This window comes from Nerophis lumbriciformis, linkage group LG35 (assembly GCF_033978685.3).
Source record: "Nerophis lumbriciformis linkage group LG35, RoL_Nlum_v2.1, whole genome shotgun sequence".
In the NCBI taxonomy this organism is placed as follows: domain Eukaryota; kingdom Metazoa; phylum Chordata; class Actinopteri; order Syngnathiformes; family Syngnathidae; genus Nerophis; species Nerophis lumbriciformis.
In genome coordinates this window covers 7,170,362-7,186,415 of record NC_084582.2, presented here as the reverse complement: position 1 = coordinate 7,186,415, position 16,054 = coordinate 7,170,362, and the positions used below count along the sequence as shown (strand labels likewise).

The 16,054-nt window shown below is 40.0% G+C and overlaps 1 protein-coding gene across 1 annotated transcript in view; it reads right to left on the bottom strand.

Annotated features, from left to right (window-relative positions):
• The window catches only part of fam193b (family with sequence similarity 193 member B), a 39,925-nt gene that overhangs the window by 15,329 nt on the left and 8,542 nt on the right, over window positions 1-16,054 (bottom strand). The window contains exons 2-4 of the mRNA XM_061927981.2: window positions 15,379-15,657; window positions 8,787-8,967; window positions 6,121-6,339 (exon numbers count right to left, since the gene is read on the bottom strand). Coding sequence (XP_061783965.2) covers window positions 6,121-6,339; window positions 8,787-8,967; window positions 15,379-15,657 — 679 coding nt within the window. The remainder of the gene's footprint in view (window positions 1-6,120; window positions 6,340-8,786; window positions 8,968-15,378; window positions 15,658-16,054) is intronic.

Genomic DNA, 16,054 nt, shown 5'->3' with positions numbered 1-16,054 from the left:
ACAACGGACATGACGAGGTTGGTACTAGGTGGGGATTGAACCAGGGACCCTCGGGTTGCGCACGGCCACTCTTCCACTGCGCCACGCCGTCCCTATCTAAGATCCTATCTACTGCCCAAAACAGCAATACAAATCTGCTGAAATAGCTACAAAAGCAACATGCTTTGACAAAGCTAGTAAAGAGAGACACAGGCTCCGATGCCACTTCACCTCCACCTCCACCACCACCTAAGGATTTTAACGGCGGGACTGCTAGCCAGGAAAACATTGATAGAGCCATTGCAGCGTATGTGCTAGAAGACATGCAGGCTATTTCTACAGTGGGGTCACCCGCTTTTAGGCAGCTAATTAGCATGATAGCGGGATCAAACGGCAAATGGCACAAAAACATTTTCCAAGTACCTGGACACAGTGGACAGTGAGTACATAAAATTGGAAAGCAAGCTAAAGAAGACACTCCACACTCTGCCTCTGCTCATCATTCAGCACTGAAGATACACACACTCTGTTAATTCTCTTATATACTCTTTCATTCTGACTTTTAGAGTGTTTGATTATCACATCACTCTAAATGTATAGACTATAAAGTTCACAAACATAAAGAGGGATCCTAGTGGGCCAGGCCAACTTTTCCTTTTCTCTCAACTAAAACTGGGGAAATGCGTAGAGTGTTCTGGGCTTCAGTACAGTGTTGATCTCCTGAAGACATGATTTTATTTCACAATTCCTTGAGAGAAAAAAACGCCTGGTTAGGCGTGTCTATAGCAATATGTGTGTGGTATATAGTGACATGACATAATCATGTCATGTGTGCCTTCCTTGGGTGAAGCCAGGTTTACAGCTATGTTGTGACATGTTGTTATTATGCGATTTGTTACTTATGTATGTTATGTTGCAGCGATTTAAAATAGTTTTGTCAATTTGTTCAGGCACAAAATAAATTGGCCCTTTGAAACATATTTTTGTCTTTATGTGTTGTATGTAGACCACATTGCTTAGCAGAGTTCAGTGATGTGAATGCATGTCAAGTTGATCAAGAGATTGTATTATTCTCCAGTGCAATAACAGTACTGAAATGAAGGCTAAAAGGGCATTAATGGGAGCCTTAAACATTTTTTTTTAAAATAAGTAACTAAATAGTTACTTTTCACAGTAACACATTACTTTTTGGTGTAAGTAACAGACTTAGTAACTGAGTTACTTTTGAAGTAAAGTAACTAGTAACTGTAATAGGGATGTCCCGATCCGATATTTGGATCGGATCGGCCGCCGATATTTGCAAAAAAATGCGTATCGGCAAGGCATGGGAAAATGCCGATCCAGATCCAGTTTAAAAAAAACTGGTCCGTGTTTTCCAATGCACCGATTTAAATAATACATTCCACTTTTCCAGCACACCTTCAACACAGACACAGGTCTGTGGATTCTCACGCAGTTGCTTTTAGCTGCTGGCATTACACGACAGGCTCTTCTCACTCTGTCCTGTGTCTCCCTCTTACAGACAGCGAGCGCACCTTCTTACACACGTCACATACTGTCACGTCATACGTCACATACGTATACGCCCTCTCCCAGCAGAGAGCGAGGTAGCAGCATGGCTAACGTTAGCTGTGATGCTAGCGCAGCCGCTAAGGTGCGCGCCTGCTCAAGCGTCCTCTGCGCACGGCAAATCTATGCCACGCACAAAATCAAATAAAAAAATAAGCGCATAACAATTTTCGACACACGGACACGACAGAGAAAACCGTTTTCGTCATCATTGTTCAAATATTGTAACGTCTGTCGAGACGCTTATCTCCATTCGGTGCCACACGTCCACACCATCAAAATGCCGAGGCAAACATTTTCACATCAACACCGTAGGAAAAAAATAGTGATTTTTTTTAGTTGTCATTTCCCTCTCTGCATGAAAGTTTAAAAGTAGCATACCGGTATATTAATGCAGTATGAAGAAGAATGTTTTAATGTAGACACATAGAATCATCATACTGATGTGATTATATGCATCAAGTGTTCATTCAAGGCTAAGGCAAAATATCAAGATATATATCGTGTATCGCAATATGGCCTTAAAATATCGCAATATTAAAAAAAGGCCATATCGCTCAGCCCTAGTTCAATGATGCCATTTCTGTTTGTCATGTATAATTTTGTCTATTTTGTGTTTATCCTTGAATAAACAGGTCAGTTTCTTGTTACCAACCGTTGTGTATTATTCAAACTCCCCTAATTCAGCTGGCTAGTTGTTATCAAGAGTACTAAAACCCTTTTCAACATGATTCTGACAACTAAGTAGGCTAAATAACTTTAAACTTTAATACATGCTCGGATAGGCCAGTATCGGTCAGTATCGGTATCGGATCGGAAGTGCAAAAACAATATCGGTATCGGATCGGAAGTGCAAAAACCTGGATCGGTACATCCCTAAACTGTAACTAGTTACTGGTTTTCAGTAACTAACCCAACACTGGTCACAAATAGAATAAGCATTTTTGAATAAGATGACTGGCGCTCATAGTTGTTTCGTAGGGATCGTGTTGCCAACTTGGCGACTTTGTCACTAAATCTGGCGACTTTCCAATCCTATTGGCGACTTTTTTCTGTAAATAGCTACTAGCGACAAATCTAGTGACTTTTTCCAGATTTATTGGAGACTATCTTGTGTCTTGAAGACTCTGAGGTGAAAGCACGCAGCAGTTACTTTCCTCAGCAGGCAGTGACGGGTGCTGTCGGTCAGCTGGTGCTGCCGCTGCGCGAGCAGAGTGGAGACTGGGAAGATCAACATTTCCGAGTTCGACTGTAATTTTAAATGTAATTGTTTCATTACTGTCACACTTAAATAAATCACTGAATTTGATTTACCCACTGTACACAGCCTAAGTCACTTACTTGCCTTATCTGTGTGTGTGTCTTCCTGTGACAAAAGTAGAACATCTAGCTAGCGAGCTCATTATGTCAGAGAGGAGACCCCCACGCCTCCAGACTGCAAATGAAAAGCGCATGTGCAAAATTTTTTCCATCTTGGCTTCACAGAGCGAGATATAAATGTAAATATTTCTTTACCGTCTTGTCCAGCTAATACAAATCACAGCAACGTGCAAATTCCATTGTTTATGGTAATTATCCAGTCATTAGATTTAGTTCATTTTCATTCTTTTGATCAAATTTATACTCTAACAAACAATGTAGAACACAGTTGATTTAAAAAACAACTCAGAATCAACAGAAGAAAGTTAATTTGCAGTTCTAATCATACTTATAATTTTTTCAAATCACTTTTGTGTCTCTACTAAAGCATCCATTGCAATAAATTATAATACTGTATTATATTATCATATTATAATAGAGACAATATAACATACATCCATAAACCTGGATACATATGCAAAAGTGCAATATATTTATCTGTACAGTAATCTATGTATTTATATATGCACCTTATTGCTTTTTTATCCTGCACTACCATGAGCTAATGCAACAAAATTTCGTTCTTATCTGTACTGTAAAATTCAAATTTGAATGACAATAAAAAGGAAGTCTAAGTCTAAGTCTATATTATGCAAATGAGGCGATGACGTCATCTAGCGCATTTCTTTGCTGAGGAGTTGGCAACAATGCATACGACGCATAAGCCCGTAATGCACGCAGACACACAAAAGCAGCAGGTGGCAAGATCTTAAAAAACAGACGCTATGGTTGCAACATTCCTCTTGAACAGGATTGTAAAATCATACACTTCTGCTAACACTGCTTTTGTAAAGCAACGTTGTATTGTCACTGATCTCCTACGTATGGGTGTGTGTGTGTGTGTTACATGGGGCGTAGCTCACATGCTCGAGGCATGAAGTGGGTGGGATATAATGTTTGCAGCATGTTTACAAATTAGAGTAATCTGGGCCAACGTGTAACAGTGGCAAAACATTTAAGGACATATGAATTACCGTACCGTGAGGGAGCAGGGTTGGGGTGGGGGCGGGGTTTGGTGGTAGCAGGGGTGTATAATGTAGCCCGGAAGAGTCAGGGCTGCATGGGATTCTGGGTGTTTTTTCTGTTGTGTTTATGTTGTGTTAAGGTGCAGATGTTCTCCCGAAATGTGTTTGTCATTCTTGTTTGGTTTTGGTTCAAAGTGTGGCGCATTATTAGTAAGAGTCTTAAAGTTGTTTTATATGGTCACCGTCAGTGTAACCTGTGTGGCTGTTGACAAAGTATGCCTTGCTGTCACGTACGTGTACAGGCAGAAGATGTATATTGTGTAACAAGTGTTGGGCTGGCACGCTGTTAATACAGATTGTAGAGAGCGCCAAATGTTGTACCATCATGGCACGCCCTTATTATAGCTGTAAGGGTGAAAAAAGGTGAATATTAATCCCGGGAGTTTTCTGCGAGAGGCACTGAAATCCGGAAGTCTCACGGGAAAATTGGGGGGTTCAGCAAGTAAGCTGCTGAGCCGCATCAGAGTGATCAAAGAGCCGCATGCGGCTCCGGAGCCGCGGGTTGCCGACCCCTGGACTAGACGTATAAGATTTCATCGGATTTAGCGATTAGGAGTGACAGATTGTTTGGTAAACTTATAGCATGTTCTATATGTTATAGTTATTTGAATGACTCTTACCATAATATGTTACGTTAACATACCAGGCACGTTCTCAGTTGGTTATTTATGCCTCATATAACGTACACTTATTCAGCCTGTTGTTCACTATTCTTTATTTATTTTAAATTGCCTTTCAAATGTCTATTCTAGGTGTTGGGTTTTATCAAATAAATTTCCCCCAAAAATGCGACTTATACTCCAGTGCGACATATACAGGTGTATATGTTTTTTTCCTTCTATATTATGCATTTTCGGCCGGTGCGACTTATACTCCGGAGCGACTTATACTCAAATACGGTAGTGTAAATTACATAATGAATAACCGGCTATTAACTGTTATTATAACTTTAAAAGTAAAAATTAAGCATTCAGTAAAACTTCTAAGGTCAAACACAATCTATTCTACCTCCAATTTGTTCTGATGTTGAAACAACATTTTCCGTAAAAAATAATAAAAAATAATCCATTCCAGGTTCAATCCTAAAATAGTCGTCTACCGTAGAAATGCACCAAAATTTAAATTCTTGGCCAAAATTGAAAATAATGAAACCAAAGCCGAAAATTGTACAACAAAAACACAGAAATATATAATGTAATTATTGTATGTATTGTACAAGCCAAATACTGAGTGGCATATCCGACGGGGCCAACACGTTCGGGCGCACATTCCTTTTCAGTGCGATGTTGCATGGCGTAGTGGGTAGAGCAACCGTGCCAGAAACCTGAGGGTTGCAGGTTCGCTCCCCGCCTCTTACCATCCAAAAATTGCTGCCGTTGTGTCCTTGGGCGGGACACTTCACCCTTTGCCCCCGGTGCCACTCACACCGGTGAATTGAATGATAGGTGGTGGTCGGAGGGGGCCGTTGGCGCAAATTGCAGCCACGCTTCCGTCAGTCTACCCCAGGGAAACTGTGGCTATGAAAGTAGCTTACCACCACCAGGTGTGAACGAATGATGGGTTCTACATGTAAAGCGACTTTGGGTACTTAGAAAAGCGCTATATAAATCCAAGTTATTATTATTATTATTATAAATATAATGAAAATGGCAATCGTAATGTTTTGATTTCAGGTGGAGAACATCTTTGCAGAAGATTCCCCTGTTGATATTTTCACATATTGCAGATCGCTGTATGAGGGTCTTTCTCGGATTTACCAAAGTGCGTTCTCACCGCAGTCATTTTGCCTCCACTTCTGACAAGAGCATGCTTCTGCTTACGGAATCACAACATTTGGCGCCGTTTCGGTGATAAAAGTATTTTCCCGAAAATTTGGTGCATCACTAATCAACAGGCAATGTTTTAGGTATTTATCTAATATTTTCAATTTTCATACATATGAAAAAAGCAAACGATGAAGCAATTAATCTTCAGATACTTGCTAAAAAAAAGGAAATTTTACCTGAAAACTTTTGTTGAAATCCGAATTGGGACTTTTGATAATACGTGTCTTTATATGTAATAATCCTTTAAAATCCAATTCAAATCCAACCAGGAGATTCTCTGAAACCCAAGAAGTCCTACGCACCTGGTGGCGTTGGTCGACGACACATAGTCTTGAAATGCTTGGGAGTGGTCTTGCACAGGTCCGCTGAGGTAGAGAGGGGGTTGCCAGCAGAGGAGCCGCTGGAATTCTGGGTTGACGGATGACTGTAGGGACACACTTTGGCTACCGACGTTTTAGCAGACTTTCCGGGTGCTTCGTGGAGTCCTCTTTTCTCGTGGCAGACTGCTCCCGTTAATAAACCTGTACAAAGAAAGTAAAACTCAGTCAAGAATATCATTTTTCTTAATTGCAGTGAATGATGATTACTCGTCATCTAAAAATACAACCCTGAGAGATGCATCTGATAGTGAGTACAACAATGTGACGTGATGACAATAGAGGAGTAGGGAGCAGTTTGAAATGCCAAAAGATAAAAACGTGTCACACTTCCTTCGATTATAAGTGCATTAGAACTTGGACAAAACAGATAATAATGCAAGTAACGTATTTTACGCACTATAAGCCGCTAATGTTTTCCCAAGCTTTGAACCTTGTGACTAATCTATAGATTTGTCTTTACTAACGGCTATTATAGAACGGATTAAACAAAGAAATCAAATAATGTACTAAACTGATCCACTTTAAGAAACTGTTAAAGCTCACAGTTTTTAAAAAGTACAAGGAAGAAGAATCGTGATAAACATCTTACCTTATCACCTATTTAAAAAGGGAGAAAATCCTATTCATTTCGTAAAAGACGAATAAAGACGTCAATTAATTTTCTGTTTTGTTTGATCAGCCGTTTTACTGCCCTGTTATAGGCACTGTTTGGAAACAATCTTTCTATGTAAAGATCTAATTTCACAGTGTACCGGTGTATATCTGCAGCTTATAGTCTGGTGTAGGGATGTCCCGATCCGATATTTGGATCGGATCGGCCGCCGATATTTGCCAAAAAATGCGTATCGGCAAGGCATGGGAAAATGCTGATCCAGATCCAGTTTAAAAAAACTCCGGTCCGTGTTTTCCAACGCACAGATTTAAATAATACATTCCACTTTTCTGCTGCTCCCTATTTCCGTTCCGCATTTTCCAGCACACCTTCAACACATCCAATGGTCTATGGATTCTCACGCAGTTGCTTTTAGCTGCTGGCATTGCACTACAGGCTCTTCCCACTCCTTCTTCTGTCTCCTTCTCACAGACAGCAAGCGCAACTTCTTACACACGTCACACGTCACATACGTATACGTCCTCTCCCAGCAGAGAGGTAGCAGTATGGCTAACGTTAGCTGTGATGCTAGCGCAGCCGCTAAGGTGCGCGCCTGCTCAAACGTCCTCTGCGCACGGCAAATCTATGCCACGCACAAAATCAAATAAAAAAATAAGCGCATAACAATTTTCGACACATGGACACGACAGAGAAAACAGTTTTCGTCATCATTGTTCAAATATTGTAACGTCTGTCGAGACGCGTATCTCCATTCGGTGCCACACGTCCACACCATCAAAATGCCGAGGCAAACATTTCCAGATCAACACCGTATGAAAAAATAGTGATTTTTTTAGTTGTGATTTCCTTCTCTGCATGAAAGTTTAAAAGTAGCATATATTAATGCAGTATGAAGAAGAATGTTTTAATGTAGACATGCAAGCATTGAAAGAACATTTTGAAAATCAAGACTACATTTCCTGCAAATGGGTGCATTTCTACCCTATATTTTAACTTTAGATTTATTCTCATATCAAACTCTTTTGGCTGTCTTTTTGACACTTACATCAGGCGCCCCCCTCCACACCCCGGATTATAAATAATGCAAATAATTCAATGTGATTATCTTGTGTGATGACTGTATTATGATGATAGTATATATCTGATAGTATATATCTGTATCATGAATCAATTTAAGTGGACCCCGACTTAAACAAGTTGAAAAACTTATTGGGGTGTTACCATTTAGTGGTCAATTGTACGGAATATGTACTTCACTGTGCAACCTACTAATAAAAGTCTCAATCAATCAATCAAAACACATAGAATCATCATACTGCTGTGATTATATGCATCAAGTGTTCATTCAAGGCTAAGGCAAAATATCGAGATATATATCGTGTATCGCAATATGGCCTTAAAATATCGCAATATTAAAAAAAGGCCATATCGCCCAGCCCTAGTTTCAATGATGCCATTTCTGTTTGTCATGTATAATTTTGTCTATTTTGTGTTTATCCTTGAATAAACAGGTCAGTTTCTTGTTACCAACCATTGTGTATTATTCAAACTCCCCTAATTCAGCTGGCTAGTTGTTATCAAGAGTACTAAAACCCTTTTCAACATGATTCTGACTACTAAGTAGGCTAAATAACTTTAAACTTTAATACATGCTCAGATAGGCCAGTATCGGTCAGTATCGGTATCGGATCGGAAGTGCAAAAACAATATCGGTATCGGATCGGAAGTGCGAAAACCTGGATCGGGACATCCCTAGTCTGGTGCGGCTTATAGCCCGGACAGTACGGCAATTTGTAATCGAATTCAACCATATGTCAACTCATCTTTCACAACCCAAATAAAGCACTGTACTTCAGATTTGAAAATGCATCAAAAAGGTCATGAAGTCAACAATCAGTTAGTGACTGAACTTCACATGCATGAGGCCTGAAATTTGATGCTCATAGTTGTTAAAGGCAATGCAGTGATGACAGACCTTGTTGTGAGTGTAAAGAGGCGCCATGGTTGCAGTGTTCCCCCCCATGAGCTGAGTTCCACAGTCCTGACAGTTTGTGGGCTGACAGGAATGAGCTCGGGTCCCAATCCACAGTACTTTGCTCTGGGTAACCATTCCCACAGCTCTGGGACTTACAAGAGGAAGAGTGTGACAATGGTACCTGCAATAGGAAAACACACACAACAATTAATCAAGGGCCTTGCATTTCATCCTCAGTAACAACAACAAAATAAAATGTTAAGAGACACAATATATGAGGATTGGGGAAAAAGACAAAAAACAAATACTGTTAAATCACTTCATGGGACTCTGCAGCAAAGCTCTCATTCATGCTTACTATTTTTAGCATTAGCAACTATGAAGCCAAACGCGACCAAAATAAATTACCTTCAAAAGCTGATTTAGTATTTTTTAAATGGCATACCGTCGTCTTTTGCCACATTTCGCTTCAAACGTTGCTGCTTTACTCTATCCTGTTTTTAGTTTTTTTTTTATATATTACCAGTGGAGTCTTATTAATATAAATATATTTTAAAGTATTATTTTCCATTATTATGTTGTGATCACAATAGATATATTCGCCAAGGGGGACTTCTGTTTTCATGCCAATAGAGCCATTGTTTACATGCCTGTTTTTCATCTTTGACTCCTGCCTAATCAAGAACACATTGGTGAGCCCTGCCGTGAGCGATGTCGAACGACAACAGCGGTAACAGCTCGTGCCGTTCAATGCTAACAAGGCGGCTAAAGTTCATGCTATCTTTGCGGCGACAATCAAGTTAACCAAGTTTTCGACACATAGTTTCAACATGTCAAAGCCAACCAACTTAGAGGAATTCGGATGTGACCAAGTATTTTTTGGGGTTGAAACGGTTTTGTAGATACCGCGGTATTGTGGTTTCAAAGTCTTCACAATAATACCGTGACGCATGACAGTATCAAACAAAAACTTGGTATGTAGTTTTTATTCAGCGCATAGGCGTGGGCCTGGTCTGAAAATATGGAAAAATTCAAAATGGAACGGCTTAAACAGGAAGTGAAGTGTGTTCGTAGCAGATGAGCGGAATTGCTGTTTTCGAACATTTATTCTAAATCAGTCCAGAACCTTTTGAGTTATGTTGCTAACAAAGCCTGGCGAAAACATACCCTCTTTGACGAAGGTGGAAGACAGGGTGCACTCTGGACAAGTCGTCAAGTCGCCGTCACCCAGAAAATATATTTGAAAGCCAGCGAAGCCAAACATCAGTAGGTGAGGTATTTACATTATTAAAAGTGAAATTGTTAGGTAACTTTTCCGGGAAACAGCAAATTCCAAACTGATAAAATCAATGTCCACTGTGGAGGACAATGTTTTTTTAGGAAGTAAAAGTTGAAGGACACTAAAGTGAACATTGTTGTTTTATACTTGATGTTAACAGTGTCACTTTAAAGAAACTCAACGGTAAGTTCTTTTAAAATATTTGCTTGTAAAAGTGGATGTTCCTGCACAAGTACCGTATTTTTCGGAGTATAAGTCGCTCCGGAGTATAAGTCGCACCGGCCGAAAATGCATAATAAAGAAGGAAAAAAAACATATATAAGTCGCATTTTTTGGGGAAATTTATTTGATAAAACCCAACACCAAGAATAGACATTTGAAAGGCAATTTAAAATAAATAAAGAATAGTGAACAACAGGCTGAATAAGTGTACGTTATATGAGGCATAAATAACCAACTGAGAACGTGCCTGGTATGTTAACGTAACATATTATGGTAAGAGTCATTCAAATAACTATAACATATAGAACATGCTATACGTTTACCAAACAATCTGTCACTCCTAATCGCTAAATCCCATGAAATCTTATACGTCTAGTCTCTTACGTGAATGAGCTAAATAATATTATTTGATATTTTACGGTAATGTGTTAATAATTTCACACATAAGTCGCTCCTGAGTATAAGTCGCACATGCGGCCAAACTATGAAAAAAACTTGTGACTTATAGTCCGAAAAATACGGTATGTGGTAGAGATGCGCGGTTTGCGGGCACAACCGCGGAGTCCGCGGATTATCCGCGGATCGGGCGGAAGAAATTTAAAAAAATTAGATTTTATCCGCGGGTCGGGTCGGGTCGGGCTGTTGAAATTTAAAAAAAAAATGATTTTAAATAGATTCAGGCGGGTGGCAGTTAAACCAATTCGGAAATATATATACATACCGGTAGTTAAATGTTGTTACCCACATACGAAAAACGAGCAGGCACCTGCTGCATATGCCACAACAGAAGAAAAAAAAAAAAAAAAGAGATGGACACTTTTACGGAGCGGAGAAGGCCCCCGACGCCTCGCCGGGGTCCGGGACCGAGGCCACTTCCCCCGAGAGGGCCCCACCGGGAGCCGTAGCTGAGGCGATCCGCGAGAAGGGCCCGACGCACGTCCAGGGTCACCACCGCGCCCACCGCACCGACACCCCGCCTCGTCCGCCTTCGCCGCGGCCGGCGTCACGCGCAGCAGGTAAGCAGCTTACCTGCCCGCCACCCCCGTGGCCGGGGGCTCGTAACAGGGGTCACTCCGCGTGCTCCGCCCGCGCAGCTTACCTGCCCGCCACCCCTGTTGCCGGGGGCGCGTAACAGGGGTCACTCCGCGCGCAGTGCGCTCACGAAAGGGGTGGGGCTCACCCTGGTTGATATAGACAGCAGGACGGTGGCCATGGACGTCGGAACCCGCTAAGGAGTGTGTAACAACCCACCTGCCGAATCAACTAGCCCTGAAAATGGATGGCGCTGGAGCGTTGGGCCCATACCCGGCCGTCGCCGGCAGCGAGATGCGCTTGGAGGTGCGCTCAGCGCGGCTCCCATATGATTGCGCACTGGTGTGCGTCTGGGTCGTGACAGCGTGGCACGCGAATGACTGTGCTGCATTGGATCAGTCTCCTTTCTTTAACAGGCAAAAGCTTTATAACCTCACTAATGCCTTGCATCGTCTATATTAGATATATAACAACGGGCGGGTGCGGGCGGATGGCGGGCGGATGGCGGGCGGATGGCGGGCGGATGGCGGGCGGGTGCGGTTCTGATCAAATGTTACATCGGGTGGATGGCGGATGGTTGACGACTTTCTGATGCGGTTGCGGATAAAATAATTGCCTATCCGCGCATCTCTAGTAATGTGGACTTTAAATACATAATAAATATGATTAGAACATTTTAGCATTATGTTTGTATTTAATTCCAGTAAGTGTGTTTATCCTAAACATTCTTGCCAATTTATTTAACACACTTTGGCATTTTAAAGTATTTTTTTCCCCGACATATACCACAATAATATTGTACAGTGGCCTTAATACGCTGATAATATCGCACAGTGAGATTTTGATACATCCCTAGTATTGTCATAGTGGCCGTGTTGAGGGGAGGGGAGAGGGTTCATGTTGAAATGCTCAGGCTGTAATCAGACGACAGTTTTGCAGAGGAAATTCCAGAATATTGAATTTGAATAAATAATTTATCTGTCTCTTATCTATCTATGTAAAATGCATCCATTCAGTCAACCTCCAGAGGATTAACTTAGATTTCTTTGGCTTCCCTGTTTTGTTTTTTTAAACCATACCCAGAAGGGTACCAGTAGGGATGTAACGAAAATAATCAAAAATCCGTGATTGATGACTGCACTTTCAATAACGCACAGGCGTTAGCCTAAATTTAAACATAAAACAAGAATTAACGTTTTTCTCCATTAACAAATGACATCCTCCAAATAAAATGTATCAAAAAAAATAGCTATGTGCGGCTTATAATAATCAGGTGCGCTCTATAGCCAGGCAATTAATGTACATAAATGTACATATTTAGCAAATAGTAAATGCCTACATACATTTGATAACTACCGTATTTAAACACATTATTTTTTTCTTTTGTTTTGTGCTGAATGTATACAGAGATTTTCAATAGTACATTTTATATTTTCATTCAAAGTTATAAGAAGCGTTAATTACACGCTATACAATTTTACAATATAATAATCTAAAAACGTCCCTACTCTGTATTTAGGTTTTTGGATGATTTCAAGACCAATGTTATAATAAACAATGTCAAAAAAAACCTGCAGTCACACACGTGTACTGAAAACAAGACAAACCAACCGAAGCGAGAAAAACAGTTTCTAAGGTGAGCTAAAGTGATAAACACATAAGTACATAAAAACGCTAAAGACTACTTTGGACTGTAAAGGTTTTTGGGGTGTTTACTAGGGATGTAACAATGTCAAAATCTCACGGTACGATATCACGGTATCAAGGCAATGTTACGATATTATTGCAGTAATGTCCAAAAAAATGCCATAGTGTGGAAAATTAAGGGCTATTTATGTTAAGGATAAACACACTTACTGTAAACAAACACAAACTTAATGCTCAAATGTTGTAATCTTATTTATTACTACCAAGAGGTATTTTCAGAGTGCAAATAACCGTGAAGGAACAGTGTTTCAAGTAACAAGCAAACGTAAAAAAAACGTTCAGTTTTAGTGTATTTCAACTGACAGTGTAAACATGCTGTGATGAGGAAAACTTGATTGAAATGCCTCACAAATTGATGTTTGGCCTGGCTTGCATCTTGGCTTTTCGTCAATTATCTTTTCTGGGTGATAATCAGGCGACTTCTCATGTTGCTTGTATTTGCAGACTTGCAGACGATAGCGGTCTGGCAATAGCTGCAAACTGTATTTTGCATGTCTGTTACGTTTTATGTCTTTATTTTTTTATTGACTGCGAAGCCAAAACGCGTCCAAACGTCTGATTTTAACTTTGCGGGAAGATCCACGAGCTTGGGCTTTTTGCTCTGCTCCTGTGTGTCCTGCCATCTTTGACTAAACTACGTTGCACAGAGGATTATGGGAAATGTTGTTTGGTGTGCCAGAAAAAACTGCACTGGCTGGTGTGCTCCTATTTCGCATTTAAGCATTGTGAGAATTTTGAAACCGCAATGCCGCGGTATTGACAAGAGCGTCACCACCCATGCAGACACAGTAATCCTCCCCTTTAAGCCGTTCGTTCAGTCTTACGTTATGCATTTGCATCTACAGAAATGACTTACAAACTTGTGTATGGCATTTTAAGAATTGTAAATTGCACAATGACTGGCTTTTTTTAGCCATCACCTCTTCTTGCTTTTGTATTTGGTTTACTTATGTGTACAGCTCTGGTAATGGGTACATTCGCACTCACCTGCACAAATGTACTTCAAAATGTAACAATCAAAATAAATATGACTTTTTTTGTTTGTTTACTAGGGCATGCATATATAATATGCATTAGTTTGACCATTTAAAATCAACGATAATAAAAAGGGCATGCTTGGAAATAGCATAAAAATGCCCCAAAAACTTGGAAAAACGCGATTCATGGAGTTACTTTTTGGTGTAACCATCATGAGCGTTCTGTTCAGGTATATTTATTTTATATTTTGATAAATCATCATATTTATGTATTGCTAAGTTTAAATAGGTATTGATCAATCTTTAAGCTGTGTGTATTTGATTTCAGTTTGCTTTTGACATCTTATTTAGAATTGTAGTTGAATTATTATTTCCTTTTTTTGCTGTTGTTTTTTTTTTGTTTGTTTATTTAATCAATGTATTTATAGATATTACTTTGTTTTTTGTTGTTTCTTTCTTTTTGGGGGGGGGGGTATGGATGGGATATAAACAAAAATATTTTGACATTTAGGGCAGACAATAGATATATGATTTATGTGAATATGATGTAATGGATAGGAATGTCTGATGCTGGATGTCAATAAAAAAAGAAAGAAAAGAATTGTAGTTGAAACTTTTACTTCTTGTGCTCATGATGGCGTAACCAAACTACATTTCTTTTAATGATCTTATTTTGAATATTTATTCCCTTTTTTACATTTAGTATATTTAAATATTCATTTATTAACATTGAATACATTTCAAATATCAATAAAATGCAATTGCCTTCATCTTATAGGGTAATGTTTAGTTACACCAAGTCATGAGCGTAACACTAAGCTTCATCACTTTGACTTGTAATATCTCTAATTCTGGTGGTGTTTTATGCTTTTTTCTTTTTGGAACATGTACTATACATATAATACAATAAAGTCCCATATAAAAAAATTATGTTTCTAGCAATACTTTAATTTTGCCTTTGAAAGTAACACTCCAATGTCCATTAGTGGAGCTGTACGCATATGGCATCATTAAAAGGTGAGAAATGTCATTTTAGCCTCATTTTGTCCAAAAGAGCAGCCAGTTACCTTATTTTTACCCTTGTATGACAGTAAAGGGTGTTTAAAATGTTACCTGAAACATTACCTGTGTTGTTAAAAATGATTTTATGCTGGTAACAGTTTGACCCTGGAACAGACTTGCGAGTTTGCATTATTTGGTAAGAGGTCGAGCAGCACCACGGACTAGACCTCGGTCGACTAAGGAGGTTCCAGTGGATTTAGTGAGTAAATAAACATAAGCAAGATCATTGCTGACTACATAACCTCAACCTAAAGACAATATGGCTTAACTAAAAAAAAAAAAGGATCCAGGCATATGAGCCAGTTGCATTTACCGGTGTTGGCTGCTCCTGGGTGCTCCGTCTCTCTTCCTCCTCCACACTCTTGCAGCAGCTCTGACAGATCCACAGAGGCACTTCACCCAGCAGGGACTGGGACAGCGAGGGCACCGAATCGGCCAGCTTACGCCCTGGCGCCTCCCGCAATAAAGCCTGGGAGAGAGCGGGCACGGCGTCGGCCAGCTTGGTGCCGTGGCCACCGGGGAGTCCGTTGACAGAGTTTGCCCCCCAGTCCTTAAATTCTCGGTGGCACAGGAGGCAGCAGGTATGCATTGGCTACACAAGGACATAAAAAAAAAAGAGACTGAATTTATTTCAACAGCATGTATAATTAGGAGCATTCACACAATTACCTGTCAAAGACATCATCTCGTTTGTTAATTACCACAACAGTGACAGTGGTTTGGTGCCTCTTTAAATACCTTCCGATATATGTGACGATGTCAACTAATGAGAGTTCAAATTCAACGACAACCAGGAGTTAAAGTCAAGTTTTTTAGTTGTTTTTTTTACTGAACCAGCTAAATAGTCCGAATGATGAAAAGGGAAGGATCTTAAAAGGAACCTTGAGGAAAATGTCTAGTACAACTGAATAAGCTAAACAAACGACTACTGACTGGATAGGAAGTAAACAAGCTACAGCAACATCTTAGTTAAATACATCACACACAAA